The sequence below is a fragment of the Akebia trifoliata genome, chromosome 5 (genome assembly GCF_017979445.1).
Source record: "Akebia trifoliata isolate Shusen 1 chromosome 5, ASM1797944v1, whole genome shotgun sequence".
In the NCBI taxonomy this organism is placed as follows: Eukaryota; Viridiplantae; Streptophyta; class Magnoliopsida; order Ranunculales; family Lardizabalaceae; genus Akebia; species Akebia trifoliata.
Window position 1 is genome coordinate 10,695,137 of NC_141379.1, and position 16,157 is coordinate 10,711,293.

Sequence of the window (16,157 nt, forward strand, 5' to 3'; positions counted from 1 at the left end):
TATACACATTATTCAATCAAATTACACAAAGGTAGATAAATCTTTCTACATTATTTTTTCTATCCCCACATCTCTCACGTGTTTCTCTATTTAGAGAGCCCGACAAACACCTTTTTTCACTGTACTTAATAGCTTTGGATGTCATTCCACTCGCCTACTGCCATTTCTAGTTTCATTCGATTCTTCACCAGCACATAATGTAGCTAAGTGTTTTATTACAACACTTACAATTGTTAGCATCTACAAATGAAGTTAATTTGTCAACACTGTTTTTCTCTAGTTTATAAGTCAATGTGCTTATACTCAATTCTAAAGATTTTATAATGGTTCAATGATGAAAATTTTCAATTCGTTTATAGAGACCCTCTACTCATCAGAGTTTATGTGTTCTTATCATTGATATGATAAGCTTGGTGTGCCTAGGCCAAGTTATCTATAAATAAAGGTGCAGAAAGACTGTCCATCACAGCAAACTGCATATTCTCAGTCATCTATACTATTAGCCACAACCCTGTCAGCCCCTTGGGAATCATTCAACACACTATTCATGCACGCGCGCGCACACACACACACCCACACCACTCAAAAAAATGCATGATTTATTATTTTTTTCCTGTCACAATCAACTTGGATTAACAAGATGTGAATTTTGTTTCTCTTTCATTTTTTTTAGGTAAATGGGTGAATTTGGTTACTCTTACCATTGTTATTCCTATAGAAATAAATGAGATGGTTCACCTATGTAATCAGTTGTCTTGAAAGGCAAACTGCAGGCCTGTGTCCAGCAAATATTTTTTTTTCCCGAAGATCCTTTTGTAGTGAATGACATTTTCTTGACAATCATAAACATTCTTATTTAGAAGAAAATTTTAAAAAGGAATATAGTAGTCCATTATTATTTCAAAAGATAGACAACAAATCAAAGGGAATTACATAATCATACAAATAGACCACAAACAAAGAAAAACTATCCAATCAAACTCACATAGATAAATTTAACTAAACTGAAAATCAAAACCAAAGAAACCAGATAACATAGGTAAAATGCCTTCCAATATAGACTACTGGCATCATCAATGCATTCTAAACATATATAACTTGAACATTTTATGGGCTAGTAGTTGAAGGGGGAGGGGAGAGGAAAGGGATTGAAGGAATTGTGGTTGGGATGGTTGGAATTGTGGGGAATGTCGTTGGTATGGTGGGCAAAGGATTTGCAGGCTGTGGAGGCAATGTGACCTTTGGAATTGTGGGCATTGTAGGCAATGTAGGGAGTGGAGGTAATGCAGAGTTGGGCAAAGAAGGCAATTGGGTGCTTGGCAATGGTGGCAAGGTTAGCTTTCGACAGACTCAACAGCGTACCATTTTCAACTTTGCGATACCATTAACATCTATAGTCAAATTTTATGAACCAAATAACTCCATTACTTCCATCCTAGCTTTCTCTTCCAAATCTGTGTTGAGGGCTAGAAGAAGAACAGTCCATGTGAGTAAAGTAGAAGTAGTTTCATGCCCAACAAAGTAAAATGTCTTGCATTCATCAATCATGTCATCTATTGAAATTCTCTTGCTTTCATCGCCGTCCTGATTTGCCTTTACAAGTAATCCAAGATAATCGCAACCATAGTCATCTAATTCTCCCATCTTTATCTTCTCCTCCCTTCTGCGTATTATTTCTATGACAGATTCTCGTATTCCATGCTCAAGTTTCTCTGATTTGATGTCGTCACTTGTTTTCAAAGCTTTCTATAAAAAATGAGAATTTTGATCAAATGAGGTTAAGACAGACAAACAGAAGATTGAACAGATAATAAATATTCACAATATCCTTACAATTTTCAAGGTTTAATTGTGTTGTCGTAAGACATTTATATTGAATTGGATTTATTAGAAAGAGATTTAAAGTTCCTCTCATAATGGGGTCTGATGACCATAGGTCATATATATAATGGTGGTATCAATTTTCTAAAAAAACAAAATGAAAGCTTACCCAATAATAGGGAGTCTTATTTTATATACATTTGCAGCAGCAATTGCAACCAGCTTGGTGAGCATCTCAAAGATTTTCTGTCCTTCTAAGTAACTGCTTCCAAAAGCAGCCCTGGAAATTATATCAACTGTTGTAATTTGAAATTCTTTGAATACTTCAATCTCCTTCATTTCCCGTTCTCTCCACCTCTCTAGTATCGTCTCTACGCTAGATATCATTGCTGGAACCATTCCCTATTATTTAATCCAAAGCTGCTTTCTTTCCATTTGTCTCAGAGCATCTTCACTAAAAAACAGAATTAGCTTTGCAGATTTTTAAGTTCTCTCCACCACACAAAGTGATTGATTATGAGGGATGTATTGCACACTAGAAAACTATTATTACACACTTATATTCAATTTGGGGGTTAGGGAAGAGTGAAATTAAACATGAAAGCTAGAGGTCTAAAAGAGGTACACAAGGAGAATCAAGAAATGTTTGTTGTGCCTTGTTGCTGTGGGCATGAAATGGCAGCAGGTGACTGCTGTCATGACATATGGCTGCTGTGCTTTAGGTGGGAAATGGGGAAGCAATTGAAGTTGGGCTTGGGTCAATCTTGTTTCATAGATCTCACCTTCTCTTTTTCCTAAATACTATCATATGGTTTCTTCCCTTTCTAACAAGGTATTTCTTTTGTTTATTTTTTCAATCTACCCTATTGCAACAGGGCTTGGGTCAATCTTGTTTCAGAATCAGAACGGTGGGACAATGTTGTAGCCTGCATTGGTGAGACAACTGCTTTGGCTGCAAAAAGATATGGCTTGAAGAATGTATACTACCCCTCTAACCCTGGTCTTGAAGGGTATATCTCTCAATCATTGAAAGTCTATTAACTGAAAATTCTACCATCTATGAATATTATTCTAGCATTTACCACACTAACTGTATGCAAAATGTACAAATGCTAATGATACTTTTAGTTCTAATTATTTGATTTCTATTGGAATTTCTTCTTGTTTGTCCTCAGTTGTACTAAGGAGAAGCATTCATGAAACCATTATAGGCATAAAATGCTGATTGTGTCAAAGTGAGGTACTATATCACACATTTAAACATGCCCTTCTACCCATTTCACTCATAAACCTTACAAATTTAACGTTTATTCGAGCTACAACTCATATTCATGGAGATGATAATTCTTCTGGTATCTGGAACATGGGAGTAGGAAGGAACAAAAATATATATATATATATATATATTGAAAGGTAATGGTGAAGTTGGGTTATAAGAGAGTTGACCCTAAGACGTCACCAATTTGTTAAGTTGTCATCTTCAATAGAAATTTATTGGGGTGAACTAAGAGGATGTTATGCTGGAAAGGAACAAAAATATGCCACATGGAAAGTAATATATAGAGTTGAAAAACGTGGCAAATCACAATAAATCCAATGTCACTCCAATGATTTTATCCGTTGGCTTGTCCTCCTAGTACTATGGATGTACAATGATGAACGATGGTCAATCTTTGAACTTTTATTGATTTTTATACTTGCTGAAAATTGTGTTGCAGAATATCAACTTGTTTTGTGTGTTTTTTTGCTAAAATCTTGCTTAAATACTGAATCACTTTGATCAATTTGCTTCAAAAATCTGATTTTCATGCTAAATCGACTTAACACTAATGTGAACTCGGTGTTTTTAAGTCAAACTCGTTTGGTTCAAACCCAAACTGCACATTGCATGAAGTACTAGTAACGTGATTTTGAAATAAATTCAAGTTTGATCTGATTTATTGGATGCAAATCTCGGTCTCCATAGTTATGGTTTTCAACCATAATTTAACATTTCTGTGTTCAAACATAATTTAACTAAATATGATTCATTAACTGTTGCATGATTAGATAGATAAAACTTAATCCCATATGGAAGTTCTCTTTCTATTCTTGTATTCAAGTGAAGGAGACCTTTTGTTCCTTTTTTTGTTGTCTCAGTGATGCAACATTTCTAACCACATTTAAGTTGTGGTACACTGTTCAAACTTATGGACTGATTTTACACCAAGTTGGGACTAACTTTATCATCATTGTAGACTGCTTCCACAGCAAAAATCCACATCTGGCGGGACATTCTCGAGTTGTCAAATAACTGGCTCTTTGGGGATTTATTTTTGGGTTCAAACACTCAATTTGTAGGACTTGTTTAGTAGTTAAAAATGGGATTTTGTGGGATTGTTTTAAAATGAAAAATAAATAAATATTAAGTCAGATGGTATTGCTGCCATCTTAAAAAATTTATCCTTTTTAACTTGCTTTAGGCGAGTTGGTCACTTAGCACTCCTTAAACATACCTCCATAAATTTCTCAATGGTCTGTAATTAAACAACCATCAGAATATACATTCCTTCTCACCTGCATTCATTTGTTTAGAATTTGTTGCTATATTCTTGGTATGTTTGTATCTTTTACACACCTTCTTAATGGAAATTTATTTTAAGGCTCATTTGGATAAAATTTGTTTGGCTGATCTTTTTTCTGGAAATAAATTTTTTCAAAGGACCTGTTTAGGCTAAAAAAAGTTTTCTTATAAAAATACTACACTGTTATCCATTTGATTATCAGATTCTCGGATTCTCGCATTGCATTTTTATAGTGCTATGTAGCATAATTATGCTTGTTCTGGCAGCACACATCCTTCCTGTTATTCTTTCTATTTCATTCAATAGATAATATCTTAAACACTACTATACTGGTTTTGTTCATTTTGAACATGCATTACCTTCATAGCAGATGCTGCTCAACTTGTTCATCATGCTTTATTTTCTGGAAATGAATATGTAAATGAGATTTTAAAGCATGCAAATATGCAGGAAATTAAGAGTTACAATCCAATAGGTTGAAATCTTCACAGAGCTGGATCAATGGACATTGACAGAATAGAAAACACTTCAATTTGTGAAATCTGCCTGTCATGCAAAGGTTGCAGTAGTAGATAAGAGGATTGCCAAAGACACTTTCCTACAAGACAGGTAAATCACTTGTGCACTTAAGAAATCTTTCATATCATGAATGCTTTTGTTTTCTCATTTATGACTTATGTGAGAATGCTAAACCTTATATTGACTCAACTTAATAACTTGACAAATTTTTCTTTTTAATGCTAGTCCTTGTATGATGTGTTAGTGAATCTAAATTGTTTTAGTAGTAAATAAAGCATAACTTGTTGTATATGCTTTTCCACAATTAGTACATAAAACATAATTATCTGAATAAATAATTCATTTTTCTGTTGCACTTTACATTTGCAGATGAAACCTGGACAAAGTTCATCTGGTGAGAGGACAAAGTCGAAAAGAAAAAGAGGCTGCACTCGATGCCTCTGATTACAGAATCTAAATTCAGGAGAGAGGTTTGAAATAATGCGAGATAGCCATGGACAACCTGTGGGGAAGATATGATGAGGTATATATATATTTTTATTATGTTGTCTATCAATTCCGTGTCCAATTATTTATATTATAAACTAATCTTGTTGTCATTGTCTTAATGTGATGCACATAGAAATTAAAGAGTTCAACGAATACTGAGCCAAGTCGAGCAATCTTATTTCTCATGACACACAAAGCCCAATGATTTGGCCATGGCGGAGAAGATTGTAAGTTTAATTTTAGATAATTTTCATCAAGCATTAATCAATTATGTTAATATCTGAATTTGAAGATACTAAGAATTTTTAAAATATTTTGCAGGACAAGATAAAAGAACTTTTGAGTTTATTACCAGAAGACTCTCAAGATATTACAGGTCGAAATGGTGTATTATCTCAAGTCTTGGGTCCTGATAGACATGGTCGTGTTTGTCGTGTCGGCCTAGAACCGACTCCTAACAAATTATTTGCATCATATTCTGAAAATTCCTCTAGCGATTCTGCTGAGGTACATAATTTGAAGAAGAAATTAAAGTCTTTAGAGTAACAACAAATTGCGAGAGATGCTGAGGTGGAGAGACTCAAGGAATTGATCATTACTCTAATGAGAAAGGTAAATTCTCACCGATAATAGAATATGTTGTGTTTTAAAATATTTTATTAATAAATAAATATTTATTTATATGACTAATTTGATTAATGTATATGAATTATAGGTTGATGAGCAGCACAATCAACCCGACAATGATCAGTGTCTACAACAACAACCAAGATAGATAGCTTTTGTTTTTTGAGTGATAAACATGGATTTCTAAGCATCAAACATGGATTTATAAGCATTGGCTCTTAATTCAATCGACTTATTATTTTGTTGTACTTGTCTCTTAACTAATTTGATTTACTAAGTAATTGAGTTTAATTGACAGGTTGTATAAAAATAGGTATTTAATTACAAATAATTAAAAAAAAAATATAATAATAATAATAATAAATAAATCTTATTAGCAGTGGCCATTACCACCACTATAAGCATTCAAAATTGTATTTATAGCTATGGTAAAAAACTAATTAGCGGCGGTTTTTAACCATCACTATAGATCTCACTCATATCTATAGCAACAGTAATACACTATTAGTGGCGGTTTCTGACTGTCACTATAGGACTCACTTATATTTATAGCGACGGTAATACAACATATTAGCGGCTGTTTTTGACCGCCACTATAGGGCTCATATGGCCTTTATTAACACCACCTATAGTGGCGTTACACGTGGCTATCACTATTACTAATAGCGGCGATTTTTTGGTATTTGCGGCGGTTTTTGACCCCCGCTAAAAACCTAAAATTTTGTAGTTACAATTATGACCATCTGAATCTGATCAATCTGATTTGTATTGAATAATTGTGATGGAATGGTATAGATCTCAGATTGACAAGAAAGTGCACCTGCACCAACTACTATATTTATTGTATTTTGAAACACGATGATTCAAACAAACCGAACTAAATCATTTGCATTTGAGAAGTTATATGATGGACCAAGAGAGCATAATCTAATTTCGGAGTTAAAGTTTGGATAGCTATAATCATCATCATATTATAGGCTTTGCCTCAATTATAAGGATATGCAACATGATCCTATTTCACTAATTAACAACATTTCGAATCACTTTGTCAAGGAAAGTCTTGATATATTTTTTTAGTGAGTAGTGTGTATTCGTACCCATGGACTTTAGTTGCTACCTTATTCCAAGTCTCTTTTGATGGACTTAACATGCACTCATCTTGGTCCATTAATACAATCTTTGTTGAAACAAATATACCAAAACCTGACATGATTGCATATATTCAAATATAGAATTCCAACATTTTATCGATGTAGGCATCAAACCATGAGTTGTACTCTTTCCGAGCTTATGTATTGGTCCACAAAAGAATGTACCATGCACATAAAAATGTGAAGTAGAGTTGGGACTCAAGCATATAATCTAGATTTATTTTCTTATTACCTCCACCCAAATAATTCTTACCACTTGTTTATGCCTACAACATTGTAAACACCCCAATTTGTTTGGCCCAACCCCGAGAATAATCCAAAAGCCCGCAAGTTAGGGCTTTGACCCAAACCCTTCAAAATTCCAAGTGCAAACCCATTCCAAGGTCTAAAGTTGGGAAAGCCCAAAACTAGAGTAGGTATATATGCCTAAGGCATGGGTCAGGCTAGAAATTGCCTGGTCCATTCCTAGGGCTTGACCAGGCCAAGTTTTGTCTAGGTCGTCCCCTGAGCAAGGACTAATTCTTTTTTGCACAGGTACTTGCCCTAGGAAAGAACCAGTCGATTTTCTATAATAATTTGGATACACTCTCAATGTTCTCACACTTGTGTTAACCCTCTTTAATTATAACTCATTACCCTCCACACTTGTGATGTATGGACTATTATATCCCTAAAGTCCTCGAGAGGCCTATAAATAGAAGAGGTTCCCAAGGCTTGAGAACCAAGTTTTCTCCCCTCCCAAGACCCCAAAACCCTGTAAAACTTTCATCTCAATTTGTTTTGAAAACAAGTTTTGAATACCAAAGAAGAGGAAGAAGAAGATCAAAGTAGGAACATAGTTTTCTATTTATTCTTAACTTTACTTGCATTCCCCCATCTCCCACCCTATAAATAGAAGAGGCTCCCAAGGCTTGAGAACCAAATTTTCTCCCCTTCCAAAATTTTATTCAATTCTCTTCTCAAAAGCCTCCAAAACCCCAAAACTCTATCCAACGTTCATCTCAACTTATTTTTAACAAGTCTTGAATACCAAAGAAAAGGAAGAAGAAAATCAAGGTAGGAACAAAGTTTTATGTTTATTCTTAACCTTACTTGCATTCCTCCTCTCCTATGACATTAATTTTCACCCCCTTCATGCACATCCTTACTTGTTATCTTTCCAAAATCGGAGACGAGTTCTTCTCAAGAACGGGGGCTTGATGTAGCACAATACATGAGGAAAACCATAATATCCTGATCAAGTTGACTCAGTCAAACTTGATCAACTCGGGTTTGACCCGATTAGGTCCATAATTTTATTTTGGTGTTAACTCGGGTTTGACAATTGGTGTTTTTCCAATTTTTATTTTAGTCGCATGTCTTTAGTTTATTTCAGTTTTAAGCAATTTATAAGTTTAGTTAGTTTCTATTTCAATTTTAAGAAGTTACTATTTTGTCTAGTTGCTAATATATTTATTCTCTAATTTATTTTAGATTTTTATTTTATTTTAAACTTATTTTTATTATTTAGGCTATAGTTAAAAGCACTTAGAAGTGTCCAAATTGAGTTCTAATAGGATTAGAAGGTTAGTAATATATTATGGATAGATTAAAAAGTTACTTTTTAGTGTTTTAGAATATTTATAAGTTGTTATGTTGAAGTTATATATATAAGGAGTTTCAAAAATGAAATTTAATACATCTATCAATGAGAAACATATCAATTCAATTATATTTTCTCTTAAATATTTTTTAGCTTTATGCTTTATTTTCTTTCAAGGTATTGATTGTTTACCTATTGAATCTATTGATTCACACGCTTCCGTTACGTCAAGGGAATTGGTAGGAGGTGAGGAGTGAGGGCAAATAAGAAGAGAGGTGAGGGAGTCAGAGCAAATAGGGCATGTAGTTAGTTGATAATACAAGGTAATCTCAAAGTTCTGAGGGGGAAATTGCCTCCACATGCTCCTTACTAGCCCCGCTCCTAATTAGTAATGTAGACACCTCATTTTTGTCTAAATCATACTCAAGAGCTCAAGAAACACACAAAGAGAGTAAGTCTTCACTATGTAAAGCAATCTCTCCTTTCTAAGTCCACTAAATAAGTTTATCTTGGAAAAATGACATACATACACCCTAGCACACCCATCACTATGCTTTTATTCTAAAAGGCTATAGTCAAAATGCAGATCTTTTTAGATTTATATTAAACAATCTAAGAGAATAATCACAAACCCAAGTGGACATACACTTCATGTATAAGGGTTTCATGAGCATGTCCGAAGGACTTAATCAACAAAAGCACACTCCTTAGTGAGTGTATAAGTGTAATTTTAACCCAAACCTCAAGCCCATAAAAAATTCCAACAAGTATTTATTTTTCATATATGACTTGCTCATTAAGTTTATTCGCTCTATTTAGAGGTTTGACTATATTACAGTTGTTCATTGGATTCTTTACATTGTTTTCAAACTATAAGAAAGACAAAAAAAAATTGAGTTTTCAATTTCTTATTGGGCCATTTTTTTTATAACCATCAATAAGTGAGACAAGATACCTAACACCTTCTTTGTTTCACAATCGAACCTCCTTACCTAATTCTTAGGTGGACATTACTTTTTTTTTCATTGATAAGAGTCACTATAAAAATCAAAAAGTCAAATTCAAAATCATTTTTCATGGTGTCCATTCACAACTTTTATTTGAATAGGTCAGTCTCCTAAAAATCATTGTAGATGAGATTTAACATCTTTAAACTCCCAACACATATCTACAGGTAAGACTTATTATTTCTTTTGTTGCCCTTCATAAATAAAAGTTATAACAATATACAATTACGACAAATTGCCATCCATCTCCCATTTAATCTAATCCTTATTGCTTCTAGTTTGTCTCACTACTTCACTACACATGTTATACACACCACATCTTGTATTCATCATTAATGAATAGGACTATTAGGGTACCTAATCCAATTCGCACCCTTAGCTTTTGTCTCTTAGTGGAGTGTTAGCCTAGCAAAGAACTTTTGCTATTGGTGTTCTTCCAATCTTTACGGATTTCATAGTTCCATCGGAAATTCCCCCTGTCCCTATTGTACTCTAGCTTGGTAGATGTTATCGTATTGGATTTGGATCATTATATTGAGAATCAGATTTAGATTATAATATTGACAACCAAAACCATGAGAGTTGTTATTAGCACCCATCCTATACTTATTACACTTCCATTTCATAAATTATTTCACACCCCAATTAAAGATTAAAGGATACTCTTCAAGCATTACAACAATTTGGCTCAAATTATAAAATATTATACCAATTGATTCAAACAATTTCAGGGATTGTTTTACAATTATGAAAAGGCTCATGTTATATCCTAAGTTCAAAAAGTAGAAATCTAGTAAAACAAAATCAAGAGAGCTTCTATTGGCATCCCAACTTTTACTTATTCTCAATCATTCACTTGTTCTCTTTAGGGCGAATCTCCAAATTGTGCATTGAATATGCCAAAATTTCAGTTTTAGTACACTATTCATTTTAATTTCCAAAACATGCAAGTGGTACACTGTTCACTTTATACGCATCTACGAACTCGTAAGTTTGTCACTTTTAATATCTATGAATTCGTAAGATTAACACTTTTAAACTCACGAGTTTATAGATACGTAAAAGTGAACAACATATCACTAGTATGTTTTCATAAATAAAATGAACATTGTACCGAAATTGTAATTAAAACAAAAGTTGTTCTTTATTTTAATTGGGGTATAATAAGTAAAAGTTTGGGTGCCAGTAATAGTTCTCAAAACCATGATACAACAAGGATCCGATCTAATCCCTATAGGATTGATCTCAAATCCAATCCATTGAGAGCGCTAGTGACTTCCAAGTTCCAACCTTGAATCCAGTAATGTTGATCTTCACAAACAAGCAACATATTCAATGTGAATCCTCCTACAAATTGACTCATCTAGAGGCCTGATAAGACTCATCCGATATTTTGAAAATATCAATGAAGTTTATTGATTTGATAAAAAAATAATTAATTTTAATATTTATTCTTCAACAAAATATTAAGCATCTTATTTTATTAAATTTTTTTTAATTATTTGAATACATCATAATATTTAAATGATTTATCCATGATTTGAGAAAGTCAACTAGATATACACGATACAGAATACGAAGTTTCAAAAGAGAGTTGCTATTGGCATTCCAACTTTTACTTATTACACCCTAATTTCTTAAAATCCTAAACCCAAAAAGTAGAAATCTAGAAAAATAAAAAATAAAAATTTCTATTAACATCCCAACTTTTACTTATTTTCAGTCATTTACTTATTTTCTTTACTTTTAAGAGAGATTTACCCTGTAGACCTAACTATCGCATTTTTTTTATTTGCAATACTCCCATACACCATACACAAGACGGAATATGAAGTTTTAAAAGAAAATTGTCATTGGCATCCCAACGTTTATTTATTACACCCTAATTTCTTAAAATCCTAAGCTCCAACAGTAGAAATCTAGCAAAAAAATCAAAAGGAAAAGAAAAAAAGAGTTTTTATTGGCATCCTAACTTTTTCTTTTTCTTAATTATTTACTTATTTCTTTTTAATTTTAAGATAGATTTACCTAGTAAACCTAACTGTTATATTTTTATTACAAAAACTCTCTTGAAGTTCTAAATACTCCACAGGATCCTTACTTTTATGATATAACAAACCTTTGAAAGGGATCCATGTCATAAAATTCAAATTTACATGACTAATTTTGTTACTTAACATACCTTGGAGTGGATTCCAACCGCATCAATTTGTAGCATCTAAAAACATGATCTGATGCCACATGGTTATAAAGGACAAAATTCTAGGAATTTCGTAAAAAAAAAAAAAAAAAACTAATTTTCATTGATGTATTTTAATTTTAAATTTGAGAGTTCGGTGGCCATCTATTTTGAACAATTAAGATCAAGTTCAAAAAGTTTTGTTTTGTTTTTTTTTTTTTTTTTGAATTTGAGTTTTTCTATGAAATCTAGAAGGCTGACGTGTTGGATTGCTAATTTGATAATCCATATGGGCCCCACAACCCTTAGTAAGATTTTGTTCCTTTCTAAGCATGCTAGCCTCATTAAAAAAGTAAGGTTTGTTAAAGTAACAAACTCTATAAAGTAAGGGAGTTTTTGTAATAAACTTACAACAGATAGGTCTGCCTGGTAATTCTCTCTAACTTGCGGTGCCAATAGCAGCTCTCTTTCAAAGCCATGCCAAATAAATGGATGCTGTAAGCATTATCAAGCGGAGCCTGAGGAGCTCAACCCAAAGCCAAGCCCTAGAAAAAACTAACCCAACTAGAGAATACAGATTTCCTTTGTCCTCTTCACTCTCTTTCATTGGCTCTTCTTCTACTTTTTCAAGCTCTGTACTGTAGTCTTCACTTTCTGAACGAGCGACTGGTTCTATCAGAAGTGAGAAAGAGCTTAACACATTCCGGGGCAATCCAAACAGCTACAAACCTGTTCGGGATACTCTTGAGCCAGGATAGAGATACCTCTTCATCCAAACATCCCCCCATTCAACTGGAAGTTAAACGGTGGTGAGTCTCCCTTTCCTAACTGTTCTTCTTCTCCAGTCTTAAACAACAGTCTGCAATGGTAGTAGCTGCTACTTCAGTCGTCCTTCATTCAACAACGATCCCATCTGGCTTCACTGTCGTAAACACCAATAGGGTTTCTTTCAGACCATTCAACAAACACCTACCAGGCAACTCTTCCACTAAGATTTTTCACAACTCACAAATCCTAAGAAACCCTTTAAGATGCTCATACTCCAACATCTCCGAAACTCAAAACCGAAAAAACCCATTTTGTGGGTCTCCATTGTCGACAACAACAAGAGGGAGAAGAGCCCATTTCTTTAATCCCATTAAATGCTCTTATATGAATGTCTCCTACTCTGAAATCGACAACCCATTAACCAAAACCCTCAAAAATCTCAATTTTACTTCATTGAAGAATACCCTCTCTCAATTAACTCCATTCGACGTCTGTAAGTGGTCTGGTGTTCTTTGTTTCTCAATTGCAGCAATAAAATGGATTGTAAATCTCATGGTAAACCCCTTTTTCTGGATGTATTTTAGCTGGACTTGGCTATACTGGCCATGGTTCTTGGCTGTCTCTCTTGCAATTTATGGGTTTTATTGCCTGCAAAAGCATTCTCGTCAAGAGGCCAACATTTTTGAACAACTGGTTATAGTGACCTCGACGATTACTTGGTTAACTCTTGTCCCACCCGCCCATTTCAATGGTTTCCTTGAAGGATGGCCGTTCGTATTCTTCTTAGTCTACCATTATTTCTTCTTCTTCAATGTTAGCATCAGGAAACGCCTTTATGGTGATTACTATGCCCGTGAGCATGACCCCAAATGGGATATCTTGGTACCCATCTTGTATCGACTTTTGTTTTGTGTTGGAGTTATAGTTGGTCACTTTCTTGCAGCATTAGAAGGACCAGAATTGCACCTTATACCGGGCGGTTGGAGGAATTTGTGGATTGGGTTTTGGATTATGTTGACATTATTTATGCATTATCACTCAACTTTGTATCTTGCAAATTATTCGGAGAAGATAGTGGTGCCAACTGCAGTTGTGCAGTTTGGGCCATATAGATGGGTCCGCCATCCGATATATGCATCTGTAATGCTTTTGTTTGCTATATATTGTGTTTCACTTAAGGCACCTCTCAGCGCGCTCTTCGTAGTTGCGGTATGCTTAGTGTATTATGAACAGAAGGTGAAATTGGAGGAAGGTTTAATGATGGAGACATTTGGTGAGATTTATACAGATTATATGAGTAAGGTTAAGTACAAGTTCATCCCTTTTTTGTATTAAGTGTGCTTCTTGGGTACAATGTTGTTTATTGTACTACAACAAAGATTTGTAGGATTTTTTAAATTAAAAATAAATCAGGCTTTTGGTACAAAAAGTGTGGAATGGATTGAACAGCATCTTCAGTTTTGTTGGTCTTTACTCCTGTTACTTAATCAATCCTTTTTTTTTATAGCTTTTTATTTTTTTCATTTTAGTTCGGATCTTTGAGTGTTTTTGCTTTTTGTTAGCTGAGAATTGATTTGTATGGCTTGGGAAATTTTGATTTGCTGTTATTACCACCTTTCAACAAATTTGTCCAGTTGTACACAACAAGGTAATTTCCAAAAGCTTGTGTTGCTTCCCCTATAAGCCTAGAACAAAGACCACAGCTTAATATTCCTTTATTTTTTATTGTTGTTGTTGCAAAAGACTTCCATGCAAATTCCTGACTACGTTTGAGATTTTATAATTTGTTTGTGCTATCTATTTCATTATGTTTCTCAAGGCTTTTGACTTCACCAGTGATTTACACTACATCAAAAATAAATATGGTTACATCTTTTTTTTTTAAATTAAAACATGCCATCAAATCTACTTAGCCACCTTAGGTTGGATAAATTGTTTCCTTTTACAAGCCAATGCACCCATTTCTTAGTTTTTTTTTTTTTTTGTTTTTTGTTTTTTTTTTCGATAAGTATAACATTATATTAAAAGCAAAACAAGAAAGCGAACAAGCAAAGGAAAACAAACAACACAAGACCTACAAGAAACAAAAATTACAGATGATCCCAATTATCGAAACAAAGTCCTCGAAGGAAATGCCCAAGAACTCCTTGTTAAGCTTTGTCCAAATAAATAATAATCCAAGAACTTCTATAAACATTGTATACTCATTACCTATCTTACCATGAAAAACCCTGGTATTCCTCTCTTTCCAAAGCCCCCAAGCAATGGCCGAAGGGAGAATGGCCCACAAGAGTCATTTTCTATGAGAGTAGATATTGTAAGACCACCCCTCAAGCATTCTCAAAGATGTATTAGGAAGAACCCACTTCATGTGGAACAGGTGAAGAAAAGAAGCCTAAATGGCCCAAAGCACCCATTTCTTTTAAGTAAGCAGACTTATCCAAGCATGGCTCCTTAGAGCAAACAGATAAAGATTACTAGTTTTGTTTAAACATACATATCTTTACTATTATAATGAGAGAAGGCGGAGTAGAAGTGGTTCGACACCAAAATTTGAGCTCCAAAAATGCTCTCATTTTTACATTTAAACTTAATATAATCAGGGTCATTTTGGTCAAAAATCAAGAAAATTGCATTCTCATGACCCTAAAATAACATTGGTTAGTTTTCAAAATTACAAAATTATCCTTTTTTACTATGTAATCTTCAAAACAATCTTTTTATTAATATTTTAAATTTTAAGTAAGCCCTTCAAATGCATGTGCATCTGCACATGCCACCTTCTATTAAGAACTTAATGTTCATTTTGTTTTTCAATGGTGGTTGCAATTTTCCTTTCTTCTTTTCTCATTTTGTGAAGAAGAAGCAGATATGTTCATGGATTGAAGGAGGAGATCGATGATCGACGTTCCTTCTTATTAGAAGATTCGGGAGTGTCTATAATAACTTCTGTTCAATTTTTGTTTGACTGTGGCTGTGTTTTTTCTTTTCTTTTCATTTTTGGAAAAAGAAATAGATACATTCATGGATTGAGGGAGATGGATGAGTGAGGTTCTTTCTGAGTGACTTGTGGGACTGAGGAGTATACCTAATTATTGTCCCTATAATGTGTGGCTACTTTTCCATGGATAAGTTCCTTCTCTCATACTTAACCAGACATACGGTTGCTTTATTTTTACAAAGTGGGTGGTCTCTCTTACGGTTGCAAAGCCTTACTGATTCTCTCAAAGCAAAACTGGTAGAATGAGTACAATTGATTTGTTTTGGTGCAAATCTCCCAAGACCTGTAAAGGTTGAGAGAGGAGAGGAATCAAACAGCCACTTTGGCCAGAATATGTTTATATTCTTTATCGAGTGAGTAGTTTTTAATTAGTTCATTCAATAATTTACTTTTTTTCCCATTATTTTTGGTTATTGGATTTATTTGTCAAAATTGCTGTCGGTTGAATT

At 33.8% G+C, this 16,157-nt stretch overlaps 1 protein-coding gene across 1 annotated transcript; it reads left to right on the forward strand.

Moving 5' to 3' along the window:
• Window positions 1-12,441: 12,441 nt before the first annotated feature.
• Window positions 12,442-14,136, forward strand: LOC147401459 (protein C-terminal S-isoprenylcysteine carboxyl O-methyltransferase). Its single transcript, XM_086442786.1, has one exon. The coding sequence runs from the start codon at window positions 12,804-12,806 to the stop codon at window positions 14,040-14,042; it is 1,239 nt and encodes a 412-aa protein (XP_086298912.1). The 5' UTR covers window positions 12,442-12,803; the 3' UTR covers window positions 14,043-14,136.
• The last annotated feature ends 2,021 nt before the right edge of the window (window positions 14,137-16,157 follow it).

Coding starts and splice junctions, on each gene's coding strand:
- LOC147401459 (XM_086442786.1), top strand. CDS start 12,804: ATGGTAGTAGCTGCTACTTCAGTCGTCCTTCATTCAACAACGATCCCA.